The sequence below is a fragment of the Cetorhinus maximus genome, chromosome 4, assembly GCF_964194155.1.
Source record: "Cetorhinus maximus chromosome 4, sCetMax3.hap1.1, whole genome shotgun sequence".
NCBI lineage: Eukaryota > Metazoa > Chordata > Chondrichthyes > Lamniformes > Cetorhinidae > Cetorhinus > Cetorhinus maximus.
In genome coordinates, this window is record NC_135882.1 from 50601645 (window position 1) to 50617605 (window position 15961).

The window sequence follows — 15961 nt, forward strand, 5'->3', positions numbered from 1 at the left end:
ATTCCAACCTTTTGACTATGTTTGGATTAAAGTTGTAATGAGGTCTGGAGCTGAGTGATCCTGGCTGAAACCAAACTGGGTATCAATGAGCACTGTTAATGATATCTTCCATAATTTTGACTGAGAATCAATTGATGGAGTGTGTAATTGACTGGGTGGGGCTTCTTCTGCTTGTTGAGGACTAGACATATTGGGACAATTGTCCAGATTGCCAGGTGGATGCTAGCGTTGCAGCTGTACTGGAGCAGCTTGGCTAGAGGCTTTATAGTTTGAAAGTGCAAGTCTTCAGCACTGCATCTGGGATATTGTTGGGACCCGTAGCCTTGGCTGTATGCAGTATGTTGAGCCAGTTTGTTTCAACATGTGGAGTGAGTCAAATTGGCTGAAGACTGGCAACTGTGATGCTGAGGATCTCAGGAAGAGGCTGATGTATCATCTACTTGGCGTTTTGCCAAGATGGTTTTAAATGCTTCAACTGTGTCTTTTGCACTGAAGTACAGAGCCCTGCTGTCACTGAGAATAGGAACGTTCGATGCCACTTCCTCCTGTTAGTTGTTTATTTGTCCACCACTGTTCATAATTGGATGTGGTAGGACTGCAGAACTTTTATCTGTTGTGTCAGTTATGGGATTGCTTAGCTCCATCTATAGCATGCTGCTGCTGCCGCCGCCGCCGCTGTTCAGCATGCATGTAATCCTATGTTGTAGCTTCATGAGCTTGCTACTACCTCTTTTGCGTCTGCCTGCTGCTGCTCCTGGCATGCTCTCTTACACTTTTCATTAAAACAGGGCTGATCCTCCGGCTTGATAGTAAGGATACAGCGAGGAACATTGTTACAGATTGTGGTGGAATATAATTCTGCTGATGGCCACTGTATCTCATGGATGCCCAGTTTTGAGATTCCAGGTCTGTTTTGTATTTGTCCCATTTAGCACTGTTGTAGTGCCACACAACATGATGGACGGTATCCTTGATGTGAAGACAAGTCTTCGTCTCCACAAGGACTGTGCAGTGGTCGTTCCTACCGATACTATCATGGATGGGTGTATCTGCAACAGGTGAGGGTGAGGTCAAATAAGGTTATCTCTTGTGTTGGATCACTCAGGATCTGCTGCAGACATAGCCTGGCAGCTCTGTCCTTAAAGACTAGGCCAGCTCAGTTAGTAGTGGTGCTACTGAGCCGTTCTTGGTGATGGGCATTGAAGATCCCCATCCAGAGTGCATTTTGTGCCCTTGCAACCCTCGAGGCTTATTTCAAATGATGTTCAGCATAGAGGAATATTGATTCATTAGCTGAAAAAGGGTGCTAGATGGTAATTGGCCCATGTTTGACTGATTCCAGGAAACATCATGGGATTGGGAGTTGATATTGAGGATTCCTGGGGCGGCTTCTTTCTGACTGTGTACCACTGTGCCATCACCTCTGAGTCTGTGCCCCTGGTGGGGCAGGACATACCCAGGAATGGTGATGGTGGAGTGTGGGACACAGAAACATATCTTTCAGCCAATGTGCATTTTTGTTTGCTGTTGCTTGACTGGTCTGTGGGACAGATCTCTAAATTTTGGTACAAATCTCCAGATGTTAATGAGGAGGACTTTACTGGACAAACTGAGCTGGGTATGCCTTTGTCTTGTCCAGTGCCTAGGTATGTTCCGAGTAGTCTGACCAGTTTTGTCCTTTAGACTTTTTCATCAGAGTTAGATACAACTGAGTGGCTTTTTAGGTCATTTCAGAGGCAGTTAAGAGTCAGCCACATTGCTGAGAGTTGGGAGTTGCATATAGGTTAGACAGGGTAATGACGCCAGATTTCCTTTAGTAAAGGACATCACTGAACCAAGTGGGTTTTTGTGACATTTGGTAGTTGGTCACCATTAACGCTGTTAGCTTTTTATTCCAGATTTATTAACTGACTTTAACTTCCTGACCTGCCATGATGGGATTTGAAATTAGGTCTCTGAATTATATCCAGTAGCATAACCATGTGCTCCTGTTTATTTCTAAATCTTTATTTTAGGACTCTTAAGATTGTGGCTTAAAGAAAATTCAAATTTCATCTGTATTACCTATTATGTTCCTGAGAAATGTATTTTGAGTTAAAGTTAAGAAAAGCTCAAATATTCTCCAAGCATTCTTTTGAAGGCCAGATGTTTTCAACTTTCAAATCACTTGGATCTTGAACAGAAAAAACAAGTCCTTTGTGGGACTCTTGTGTCTTTGCACTTGGTTTATTTTAATCATTGCTTTTAAAATTTGTTTTGCTTTTAGTTTTCAGACAACTATTATCGTGCTGAACTTATAGATGCACTTGCAAACTCAGTGACACCTGCAATTAGCATCAATAATGAGGTTCGAACATTGGACAACCTCAATCCTGATGTTCGTCTAATTCTGGAAGAGATCACCAGATTTCTAAATATGGAGAAACTACTACCGAGTTACAGAAATACAATAACTGTCAGGTACTACTTGATGAATATGTACAAATCCAAATTGACGTCATGTCAAGTGAGTGGGAGTCTTGTTCCTAAATTTTAAGGTTCAGCTGGAACTATCTCCTGTAATCCTATTTCACTGTCATTCTTCCATCTGTATTCCTTGTCAAATACTTAACTATTTTAAATTGAGAAAATGTCCCAATAGCTGTTTGTGAAGAAGGATAACAGCTCACTGAAATATTTTTTCTGTCTGTCCTTCATTCACCCAGTGAGCTTGACTTTATAATAAAAGCTCTGAAGAAGAGTCATATGGACTCGAAACGTTAACTGTTTTTCCCTCCACAGATGCTGCCAGACTTGCTGAGTTTTTCCAGCATTTTCTGTTTTTGTTTGAGCTTGACTTTATGCCTCTTTGTTGACAACTTTCCATTTATGGAAATAATCTTTTACTGTTTACCTTCTTGAACTATTTGTATCCAATGCCTCATGTATAAAACCCAAAATGATTTTACCATTATGGCCTTTTCTATCTTAAGTCACATCTTTTTGAGAATGTTAGTGTCTAGCCCACTAACCTTTAATTATTCCACTCTGTTAAGAAAGTTACTCTTTTAGAGTATTCCTCTTTTTTATTCTTAGCAAAATGTACTACTTCACATTGCTGCTCGTTAATTTGCATCTGCCACCTGTCTGTTCACTCAGCTAAGATATTTGTACTTTCAATTTCTTTACTTTACCATGCCCTTGAACTCGTTCTCTGCAAACTTAAGTATCATTCATCATATGTATGTCAAAGTTATTTATATAAATGGGAATCAAAGAAGTCTCCACAAATCAAAGGCGTATGTTGCTAACCAAATCCTTACAATTTGAAATAATCATTATTTACCTCAATTTTCTATCCATCTCTCTATTTTTGCAGTTGCTTTCCCTTTAATACCATAAAGTTTCTGAAAACAAACCCATCTTTTCTGATTAAGCTGACATCCCCTAGTTCAACCAAACCATGCCTCAACATGTGTTCACTGCTTATCTAATTTTTTCCCTGTTTTGTTCTCCTCACTAAGTACAATAAAGTAACAGTAAAGTCAGCAGTTAATATCAGCAGAGAGAAAGTATCAGAGAAACTTAATAGTCTAAAGGCTTACAAATCCCCAAGACCTGATGGTCTACACCCTAGGATTCAAAAAGAGGTAGCTGCAAAGATAGTGGATACACTGGTTATGATTTTCCAAAAATCTCTAAATTCTAAAAGAATACATTGTGTAACCAACTAGGGACAAAGCCATTTTTAGTATTGTGTGTTATGACAGGGTTGATTAGTAATCTCAGTAAAGGATCCGCTGTGAAAAAGTGATCATATTACAATTGAATTCCATACTAAATTTGAGAACTACATACTCCAGTCCAAAACAGGAATCTTCAACTTAAACAAAACCATTTTCAAAGGGTATGAGGGAGGAGCTGGCTAAGGTCGATAGGATAATTTGACTAAAAGGCAAGGTGATAAATAGTGAGAAACATTTAAAGAAATGATTCAAAATATTCATAAAAACTGAATTTCATTAAAAAAAACAAAGTGGTGGTATTAGAATGAAAGAAGCTGATATGTTGTGAAAAATAACAACCTGAGGATTGGGAGAGTTTTAGATACCAACAAAGGGCGCTCAAAAAGTTGAGTAAAGGGGGAAAAGTAGAATGAGAATATATTAGCCAGGAATATAAAAATGGATTCCAAGAGCTTTTGCAAGTATATAAAAAGGAGAGCAGCTAGATTGTTGACCCTTAGGAGAAATTATCGTGGGGAATGAGGAAATGGCAGAGACATTGAGCAACTATTTTGTGTTCCTCAGAGTAGATTGCATATCAATTGCATACCAGAAATAGAGGGTGATCAATGGGCAAATAAGAGTGAGGAACTTTAATTGCTACCAGCAGAGAAAAAATATTCAGGAAACTTAAGCTGCTGAAAGCCAATAAATACCCAGGGCCTCATGGTCTGCGTTCTAGGATTCTAAAAGAGGTAGCTGCAGAGATAATGGATGCGTTGTTTATGATTTTCCAAAATTCACTTTGAATTCTGAGAAATTTCTTCACTAAAAGGGTTGTGAATCTTTGGAATTCTCTACCCCAGAATATTGTGGATGCTCCATTGTTGAGTATATTTAAGGCCGAGATGGACAGATTTTTGATCTCTCAAGGAATCGACAGATATGGGGCACAGGCAAGAAAGTGGCTTTGAGGCTGAACATCATCGGTCTTGATCAAATTGAATGGTGGCGCAGACTTGAGGGGCCATATTGTCTGCTCCAGCTCCTATATCTTGGTACATTTTCTACATAAAAGTGTTATGTAAATGCACTTATTGTTGCCACTTCAAAGCTAATGCTCAAACTGAAGTTGGCAAAGGGGAAGTTGTGTCATGACAAGATTATCCTGAACAAATAGAAGTAAGTCTCGGACAAAATGTGGTGTGGAGCTGAGGGCATTTTTTTTTTTAAAATGTGCATAAGGACAAGATGGTAATAATTGGCCTGTCAACTACTTCTATAATGTATTGGAAGGGATGTTGGTTTCTATTGACCTACATTGCCATTTTTCATTCACTTTTAACACCACCTCTCTTAATTCTTGCATGTCATTATAATTCTAAAAAGAAATCTCTTGCCTTTGCTAACCATTTGTCACCACCTGAGAGGATGGATTAATGATCACCAATGTCACTTCAGTTGACAGAAGACCTATTTTAAGCAGCGTAAAGCAGACTGTTGTAGTCTTTCCCTTTCCCTAAGACAGGAAGTTTCACGTTGACATGATTGGGAACAGAACAAACTTGCCTGGCTTCAGATATGCAATAACAGTTATTTTTCATTCCATTTAGTGTTGAACCACTAAAACCACAGAGGCTTCACGTTTTTAAAAAAGCGCAATTTCTCTTGTTTAATTTCCAGCTGTCTGAAAGCTATTCGGGTGCTACAGAAGAATGGTCATATTCCTAGTGATCCATCGCTTTTCAAATCGTATGCAGAATATGGACACTTCGTTGACGTTCGCATTGCAGCTTTGGAAGCAGTTGTGGATTATACGCAAGGTTTGATCTTGATGCAAATTCTAATATTGTGCCATGTTCTACCTCTTCCCTTCTCTTCCACAAAATATTATAAACATTTAACAAAATACAAACTTTTTCAATTGTTTTCAGTTATCCCACATGATTTTATCAGCTAATTACAAGAGGAATATTCACCTGTGATTGTAACTTGCATAAGTATTTATATATATATATATATATAGATACATACACACACACGCATATATTACAGGATATGCACACACATATTACACATATTTTGCAGGATCCTAATTCTATTCCTTTTAAAACAACTCCCACCTTCTATGCTTACCATTTGTTACCACCAAATTCTCTTTAACTTTCCTTCTCAAATCTTTCACTACTTCCTGTCATTTGGCTTTTACCACTCAATTGCGACTAACAGCTTTCTCGCTCCATGCCACCAACACCTCTGCAGCCCAGCTGTTGTCTCTTCTTTCCTCCCCTCTTGTTTTATTGCTCTGCACAACTCTTACTCCCCAGTGTCCACCTTTCCAATATCATGTTCAGCTTCAACTTGCATTCCAATCAACAGAGAAACTAACATTATGCAAATAAAATTCTCAGTATTTTTTATGGTTGTACTATTTTAAATTACATTAACACTTTATACACATGGCATGAAAATATATATTCTACCTGAACTTTTATATAGGATATCTACAAAGCATTAGTCTTCTGTATAACATGCCCTTCTTCCATAATTGCAACCTTTCCTGTTAACATTTTCCTTGTTACAGTACTCAATCCAGTGTATCCTCCAACTCAACGTGATCAGTGCCCCGTGTGATCTACATACTTGATGCAAATATTGCATGTCTCCCTTTTAATGTATCATTTCATACAGGTTATATTAACTTCAACTCTTTTTATGCATAAATTTCTACAATTATTTATCTTTCAATGTATAATTTAATATAATTCTTTGCATTTATTTCATTTTAATTTCATTCAACTATTTCATCTATTCTGCATTAATATTTTCAATGAACATTTCATTTGTTGCTGAAAATACAATCAAAATCGTACGTCTTCCCAATGTATATTGAACATGGTTCTAATTCAGATCCATAAGGAAGTGGGTAAAAATTAAGATGACTGGTGTTCAGGCTTTCTCCCAACATTGGTGTTAATAGCAAATAGGCAATTTTCACAATTAGGTAGAGTCTCCTATTACCTGAAACACTTGGTGTGAATGAGGTATTGTACCCAGGATTAACATTTCCACATTTTTGCTCATGATGCTGCTCTTATCCCTTCAAAAGTCAGAAAATAATATCTCATCAGGCCAAGTGTCACAAACTAGCACTAAGATTCTGATTTATTTAAATATTGAATGATACATAAACAGTAGAACGCAAGTTACTGTAAGTGCAATACATTAAGTAATAAGGGTACAATCAGTCTACAAATAATTATTAAGGCACCCTAATTAGAACAAATTATTGCGTAGCCTGATAAGTGACAGGGCTTTAGGAGGAAAGTTTTTCTTAGACCTTGATGTGAATTTTGGCCTAGATGAAGTACATTTCCAAGCAACCAAATTCAGATTTTTAATGGAAGTAAAGCCGAGTAATCAGCCAGGAGATTATTTCAAGTTGCAGGCACAGCACTTGTGCTTTGTGAGGTGTGAAATGCAATAATTGCTATCATCCTTCTGTAAATTGCCCTTTACATAGAAACATAGAAAATAAGAGCAGGAGTAGACCATTCGGCCCTTCGAGCCTGCTCCGCCATTCATTATGATCATGGTTGATCATCCAGCTCAATAGCCTGCTCCCGCTTTCTCCCTATATCTTTTGATCCCTTTAGCCCCAAGAGCTATATCTAACTCCTTCTTGAAAACATACAATGTTTTGGCTTCAACTACTTTCTGTGGTAGCGAATTCCACAGGCTCACCACTCTCTGGATGAAGAAATCATCAAAAAATCATTTACTGAGAACAGAGTAATTAAATTGGTCTTATCCACAATGTTTTGCAACTGATTAACAAAATGGCTTCCTCATACTGCTACCATTGTTAATTAGCCACAATACAGCTCCTTGCATGTTGTGTAAAGAGGGAAGAGATGGATTGGGATGATGGAGTGTTGTTGGGAGAGGGGTTTTCTCTTGAGGCCTGGGCTGTTCTGGTTTAATAAGACTGGACTTGTGGATATCAAGATTGATAGTTTAATGCTAGAGTGAAGGGAATGCTGAGAGTGGCAAACAATAATGGACATTGATACTGTTGAGCTGGAATGAGTGATGAAGCAAAAGTGACTGGTGTCAGGACAGAATAGTTGTATATATTTTGATTTTGATCTGTATTGAACAGGACCTCTAACAGCACCAGAGTAATGCTTCAGGATCATCCCTTTTTTACCTCTAGACTTGACTATTCTAACCCATTCCTGGTCGGATTCCCATCTTCCATCCTCTTTAAACTTAAGTTCATCTAAAACTCTGCCTGTATCTTAACTTGTACCATGTCCCATTAGCCAATCACCCCATGCTCACTGACTTAAATTGGCATCCAGCTGAGCAATGCTTCGATTTTAAAATTCCCACCTCTGTTTTCAAAATGTTATGTGGTCTTGCTTCTCTCCATCTCTATAACTTACTCCAGCCCTACAATCTTCTGAGATATCAGTGCTGCACCATGTTTGGCATCTGTGCATCCTGAATTTTAGTTACCCCTCCATTGATAACGGTTAGGACTTTAGTTCTGGAACTCTCTGCCTTAGTCTTTCCATGTCTCTCCTTTAAGATGCTCCTTTAAACCTAGCTCTTTGACAATGCTTTTGGACATCTGCCCTAATATCTCCCGTGTAGCATGATGTCAATTTTTTTTTGATTAATGCTCCTGTGAAGCACCTTGTAATCTGTTACTACATAGACCATATTCAATCTATAAATGCAAGTTGTCTTTTTTTTTGTTCACCTTTCTGTTTTCTGCCACCCTTACCTTTTGGAGCCATGTCATGATATGGGAACCAGTCAGATGGTCCCATTAGCTATGTTGGAATAACCATGGGTACAGATCATTTGAGTGTCTGACTGACATATTAAATTGACTGAATCCTATGAGAGTTCATTGACGTTGCTTAAGTTTGAAGGGCTTCTATGTAGGAAAGTTGTTTGTCCTTTGCACTAGATGATAAGCCCTTTAAGAAAATAACAGTATCAAGCATTTCTATAAAGTAACGAAAGCAACGGTCATGAGACTCTGTGACTGACTGTTGCACTATTTAAAATCCCGCAAGTTGCCAATAAGCTCAAGTACCACAAGAATCTACATTCAGCAAATAATGTAAAATAATCTTTTTGAAAAAAGCTGCTTTCATGACGCTGTGATTTAGTGGCAGTTTAAACTGCTTCCCGGTAAATATGCCTGAAGTTCAGAAAAACATGTAGCAATACGAAAGGTGACAAGTGCCTGAATTACAAGCTGAGACATGATGAGGAGTTGCAGTTTTATATAAGTGTGGATTTCTCTTGACTGCAAGTTTTCTTAACACTTCCGTTTTGTTTTAGTACAATCATGGCAGTTTACAGAAATCTTTCACAGACCTTTAAAACATTAGACGTTAAATGTTTACCCTTGTCTGAGTTTCATTAATTGTGAATATTTTGATTTGTTTTGTCCTTCTTTTAATTTTTGAACCAACTTTTCCCCTCAGTGGACAGGAGCACTGAAGAATTGCAGTGGCTGCTGGATCTTGTTCAGAATGATGCTGTACCCTACATAAGGTGAGTTTTACCAAACCAATTCTAGATAAGTCAACACATTTATGGCCTGTTGAGGTTTAAAATATGTTTTCTTTAAAAATTCCGTATCCCAGTAAATGTCCATTTGCTTTGTTTGTGACTGAAAATATTCAACAAAATTTTGAAATATTAGCAATGTTTGACAAAAAGATATCCCCTAAAATGTACCTACTTAGCAGTTTATTTTTTTCCCCCTACTTTGGTATGTAATACAGTTATCTTTATGTAATTCTTTCAAAATATATTTACTTGTGTAGGATTGTATTTTTTTCGGGGTGGGGTCAAGTTAGGAGATAAAACAGCAAGAATGGAGTTTGCATGAGTGAGTGCGGGCTTAGGAACCAGCTGTACGTAAGACAGGGTTGAACCAGGAAAGAATAGGAAAGTACAACTTGGGAAAAAAGGAGATGTAATAGCTACTGGGTGTTGTGGTCTGATCACTATTATAGAGAATCAAAGAAGAGCACCAATGTAGAAGAGACTACATCCTGAGCAGTGACCACAGTAACTGAATTGAAAGAAGTACAACTAAATTGCACACAATGTTGTGGTCTCTGCACTGGGGAGACCAAATGCAGATTGGTTAAACACTTTACAGAACACTTCTGTTCAATCTGTAAGGGTGACCCTGAACTTCAGTTCTCTGCCCCATTCCTACTCTGACCTCTGTCCTCAACCTGCTGAACTGTTCCAGTGAAGCTCAATGTAAGCTCGAGGAATAGCACTTATCTTCCAGTTAGGCATTTTATAGCCTTCAGCACTGACATTCAGTTCAACAATTTCAGTTCGTAACCTCTGCTCCCATTTTGTTTCCTTTTCCTTTGCTGGGGTTGGTCTTTCTCTCTTGTTTTACTCTGTTTTGCATTCAGTTGAAAGCTGTTCATGATTCTGCTGTGCACGCTTATTCCTCTGGACAGATCTTTAATTTCTTTACTTGCCCCATTATCACTTACTTTGACATTTCACCAATCAGCCCTTTTGTCATTTAATCTCTCTGACCTTCCACCCTATCACAGACCTTTCCTTTTGTTCTTTTTCCCAAACATTCTCCCTTTTGCTTGCTTAAAACCCATTGCAGCTCTTAACTTTTCCCAGTTCAGATGAAAGGTCATTGACCTGAAACATTAACACTTTTTCTCTCTGTAAAGATCTACCAGGCCTGCTGAGTATTTCCCGCATTTTCTGCTTTTGTTATTAAAGGCAGATGAAATTTTTTTTTGAAGTAGGCTTTTTGAATGGTTCATAGTCAAGCTATTTCCATCACTTTATGAAACACTTCATTTACCTGGTTATTATGCAGAGCTGAGATTCAGCTTTCTGAGCTGAATCTTGATGCCAGGTGGCACCATGAAGCTATTCTATCCTGGATAACTCCAGCAACAGCTTTTATCAGACCATAGAATGATACAGCACAGAACATGGATATTCAAACCTTCCTGTCTGTGCTGGCTCTTTGAAAAGTCTATCCCAATCACTACAGTTTCCCTGCTTTTTTTCCCCCATAACCCTGCAAATTTTTTCACTTCCAGTGTTGATCCAATTCTCTTTCCAAAAAAGAAAAATTGCATGTATATAGTACTTTTCACGAGTTCCAGATGTTTCCAAATGCTTTTCAGCCAATAAAGAACCTTTGAAGTGTAGTCACTGTTGTAATTTTGCTTTTTATTTATTCATTCTCGGAACGTGGGCATTGCTGGCTAGGCCAACATTTATTGCCCATCACCTAATTGCCCTTGAGAAGGTGGTGGCGAGCTGCATGGTTGCATTCCGTGTGGTGTAGGCACACCCACAGTGCTGTTTGGAAGAGGGTTGCAGGGTTTTGACCAGTAATAGCGAAGGAACAGCGAAGTAGTTTCAAGTCAGGATGGTATGTGGCTTGGAGGGGAAATTGCTGGTGGTGGTATTCCCATGCATCTGCTGCCTTTATCCTTCTAGGTGGTAGAACTCGTGGGTTTGGAAGGTGCAGTCGATGGAGCCTTGATGAGTTGCTGCACTGCATCTTGTAGATGGTGCACACTGCCGCTGCTGCAGTGCATCATTGGTAGAGGAAGTGAATGTTCAAGGTGGTGGCTGGAGTGCCTCAAGTGGTCTTCTTTGTCCGAATGGTGTTGAGCTTCTTAAGTGTTGTTGGAGCTGCACTCATCCAGGCAAGTGGAGAGCATTCCATCACACCCCTAACTTATGCCTTGTACATGCCGGACAGGCTTTGGGGCATCAGGAGGGGAGTTACTCGCCACAGAGTTCCCAGTCTTTGACCTGTTCTTGTAACCACTGTATTTATATGGCTGGTCCAGTTCAGTTTCTAGTTAATGGTAAGTCCCAGGATGTTGATAGTGGAGAATTCAGTGATGGTAATACCATTGAACGTTATGGGAGGATGGTTAGATTTTCTCTTGTTAGAAATGATCATTGCTTGGCACTTGTGTGGAGCAAATGAAACTTGCCATTTATCAACCTAAGCCTGAATGTTGTCCAGGTTTTGCTTCACATGGACATAAACTGTGACAGTATCGGAGGAGACATGAATAGTGCTGAACATTGTGCAATCATCAGGGAACATCGCCACTTTTGACCTTATGGTGGAAGGAAGGTCATTGATGAAACAGCTGAAGATGGTTGGGCCTAGGACATTACACAGAGGAACTCCTACAGCGATATCCTGCAACCGAGGCAATTGGCCTGCAGTAACCGCACCATCGTCCTTTGTGTTAGGTATGACTCCAACTAATTGTGAGTTTTTCCCCGATTTCCATTGACTCCAGTTTTTGCTTGATTCCACACTCGGTCAGTTTGTACCTTGAGGTCATGGGTAGTCACTCTACCCCACCTCTGGGCTCAACTCTTTTGTCCATGTTTGAACCAAGATTGTAGTGAGGTTAGGAGCTGAGTGGCCCTGGCAGAACCCAAATTGATCATCAGTAAGCAGGTTATTGTTGAGTAAGTGCAGTTTCACACTGTCAACAGCCCCTTCCATCACTTTGCCGATGATTGAGGTAGGCTTTTGGGGCAGTAATTGGCCGGGTGGATTTGTCCTTTTTTGTACAGGGCATACCTGGGCAATTTTCCACATTGCTGGATATATGCCAATGTTGAAACTGTACTGTAACAGCTTGTCTAGGGGTGAGGCTGTCTCTGGAGCACAAGTCTTCAGTACTATTGCTGGAATGTTGTCAGGGCCCATTGTCTTTGCAGTATCCAGTGCCTTCAGATGGTTCTTGATAACCCATGGAATGAATCGAATTGACTGAAACTGGCATCTGTGATGCTGGGGCCCTTAGTAGTAGGCCAAGATGGATCATCCGCTGGCTGAAGGTGGTTGTGAATGCTTCACCCATGTCTTTTGCACTGATGTGCTGGGTTCCCCCATCTTTGAGGATAGGGATATTTGTGGAGTCGCGTCCTCCAGTTAGTTGTCTAATTGTCCACCACCATTCATGACAGGATGTGGCAAGACCGGAGAGCTTCGATCTGATCTGTTGGTTGTGAGATCGCACAGCTCTGTCTGTTGCATGCTACTTCTGCTGTTTGGCATGCAAGTAGTCCTGTGTGTAGCTTCTCCAGTTTGACACCTCATTTTTAGGCGTGCGTTGTGCTGCTTCTGGCATGCCCTCCTGCACTCTTCATTGAACCAGGGTTGATCCCTGGGCTTGATGGTAATGGTAGAGTGGGGGATATGCTTGACCATGAGGTTTTCAGAGTATCGTTGAAAACAGTTTTGCTGCTTATGGTCCACCATGCCTTATGGGTGCCCAGATTTGAGTTCTAGACCTGTTCAAAATCTATCCCATTTTGCATGGTGGGAGTGCCACGCAACGCATTGGAGGGTATCTTCAGTGTGAAGACAGGACTTTGTCTTCACAAGTCTCCACTGTGTAGTAGTCACTCATACCAATATTGTCATGGACAGATGCATCTGTGATAGGTACATTGGTGAGGATGAGGTCAAGTAGGTTTTTCCCACTTGTTGGTTCCCATACCACCTGCCGCAGACCCAACCTAGCAGCTGTGATCTTTAGGACTCTGCCAACATGGTCAGTAGTGATGCTACTGAGCCACTCTTGGTGGTGGGCATTAATTTCCCCCACCCAGAGTACACTTTGTGCCCTTGCAACCCTCAGTGCTTCTTCCAATTGGTGTTCAACATGGAGGACTACTGATTCACCAGCTGAGGCGGGGGTGCTAAATGGTAATCAGTAAGACGTTTCCTTGTCCATGTTTGACCTGATGTCATGAGACTCCATGGGGTCCAAAGTCAATGTTGAGGACTCTCAGGGCAACTCCCTCCCGACTGTATACCACTGTGCTGCCATCTCTGCTGGGTCAGTCCAACTGATGTGACAGGACATACCCAGGGATGATGATGGTGTTGTCTGGGATATTGTCTGTAAGGTATAATTCTGCAAGTATGACTGTGTTAAGCTGTTGCTTGACTAGTCTGGGACAGCTCTCCCAATTTTGGCACAAGCCCCTCAGATGTTATTAAGGGGGACCCTGCAGGGCGGACATGGCTGAATTTGCTGTTGTCATTTCCGGTGCTTCAATCGATGCCAAGTGGTCTGTCTGGTTTCATTTGTGCTTTTTAGACTTTGTAGTGGTTTTATGCAACTGAGTGGCATGCTAGGCCATTTCAGAGGGCATTTAAGAGTCAACCACATTGCTGAGAGTCTGGAGTAGTATGTAGGCCAGACTAGATGAAATGGCAGATTTCCTCCCGTTTGCAAACCAGATGGGTTTTTAAGACAATTTACTTGATTTCATGGTCACCATTACTGATACTAGATTTTAATTACAGATTTATTAATTGAATTCAAATTCCACCAGCTGCGATGGGATTTGAACCTATGTCCTTAGAGCATTAGCCTGGGCCTCTGAATTACTAGTGCAGTGACATCACCAGCATGCCACAGCCTCACCATAAGGAAAGTTATTATTGAATCTGCTTTCACCATCCTTTTCAGGCAATGCATTCCACATTCATAACTCGCTGTGCAAATATTTCCTCATGTTGCCTCTGGTTTTTTGGCCAATTACCTTAAATCTGTCCCCTCTGGTTACCAACCCTTTTGCCACTGGCAACCGTTTCTCCTTATTTATTCTACCAAAACTTAGCATGATTTTGAAGACCTATCAAACTTCCATTTAACCTTCTCTGCTCCAAGGGAACAACCCCAAATTCTACAGTGTCTCCCCATAATGGAAGTCCCTCATCCCTGGTACAATTCTAGTAAATATTTTCTGCATCCTCTCTAAGATCTTGACACCCTTCCTGAAGTGTGGTGCCCAGAATTGAACACAGTACTCCAGCTGAGGCTTTACCAGTGTTTTAGTATAACTTGCATTTGGTCTTTGTTTTATCAATAAAGGTCCAATGGTTTGTATGCCTTTTAATGGACCTCTCAACTTGCCCTGCCACATTCAACAATTATTTTACACACACACACCAGGTCCCTCTTCCCGCATCCCCGTTAAAATTGTACCTTTTAGTTTATGTTGTTTCTCCTCATTCCTCTAACCAAAATTAATCCCTTCACACTTATGTTAAGTTTCATCTGCCATGTGCTTGCCCTCTTGAAGTCCTCTACTCTCCTCCTCACATTTCTGATTTTCATGTCATCTGTAAGCTTTGAAATTAAGCCCTCTATACCCAAGCAAAATTGTCTGCAGTTTCTGCTGTTTTTTTTTGGCCTATTCTTTGCTGTGCTGTTACATTTTGAAAGCCCATTTTTGGTGAAGTGATTTTTTTTGCTCCCTTTTTCTTGAATTTTACTCTTTTGAAGCACCATTACCCACTCCTGGCTCTGAGTTTTGTCCTGACAACAGCCTGTGACTCTTCCTGGTCCTAGTGATTTCTTTGGATGATCCTTTCCACTGCTCAAAGTGCTCTTTGCTTGTGATTGATGATTCCTGCACCCAGAAATGCTTTAAAGGGGGAAAAGGCAGGAGAGAATGGGAAAGAGTAGCAGAAGAGGGCAAACAGAATGAATCTCAACAGGACAGAGTGAGACACAATATAGGAAGGAATGGACAAAATGTCAGATGCGTACTCATTGTCACACATGCATCTTTAACACGTTCACTCTGTTACCATAGATCTGGCACAGCTTTCACTTTTTTTGATGTTGGGTTTTTTATTCGCTCATGCAATGTAGGTGTCACTGACTAGGCCAGCATTTGTTGCCCATCCCTAATTACCCTCGAGAAGGTGGAGGTGAGTTCCCTTCTTGAACTGCTGCAGCCCATGTGGTGTAGGAACTCCCACAGTGCAGTTAGGAAGGGAGTTCCAGGATTTTGACCCAGTGACAGTGAAGGAATGGTGGTATAATTCCAAGTTAGGTAGATGTGTGATTTGAAGGGGAACTTGCAGATGGTGGTGTTCCCATGCTTTGCCGCCCTTGTCCTTCTAGGTGGTAGGGGCCATGGGTTTAGAAGGTGCTGTCGAAGGAGCCTTGGTGAATTGCTGCAGTGTATCTTGTAGATGGTACACACTGCTGTGTCAGTGGTGGTGGGAGTGAATGTTGGACTTGGTGGATGGGATGCCAATCAAGCAGGTTGCTTTGTCCTCAATGATATTGAGCTTCTTCAGTGGTATTGGCACTGCACTGATCCAGGTGAGTGGAGAGTATTTCATCACACTCCTGACTTGTGCCTTGTAGATGGTGGAC

The 15961-nt window shown here is 40.6% G+C and overlaps 1 protein-coding gene across 5 annotated transcripts in view; it reads left to right on the plus strand.

The window, feature by feature from the left end:
- Positions 1-15961, plus strand: part of taf2 (TAF2 RNA polymerase II, TATA box binding protein (TBP)-associated factor) — a 123338-nt gene that overhangs the window by 75301 nt on the left and 32076 nt on the right. For all 5 annotated transcript variants that reach the window (XM_078540168.1, XM_078540169.1, XM_078540171.1 and 2 more), the window contains 3 exons: positions 2267-2460; positions 5388-5527; positions 9212-9281. In XM_078540168.1, coding sequence (XP_078396294.1) covers positions 2267-2460; positions 5388-5527; positions 9212-9281 — 404 coding nt within the window. The remainder of the gene's footprint in view (positions 1-2266; positions 2461-5387; positions 5528-9211; positions 9282-15961) is intronic.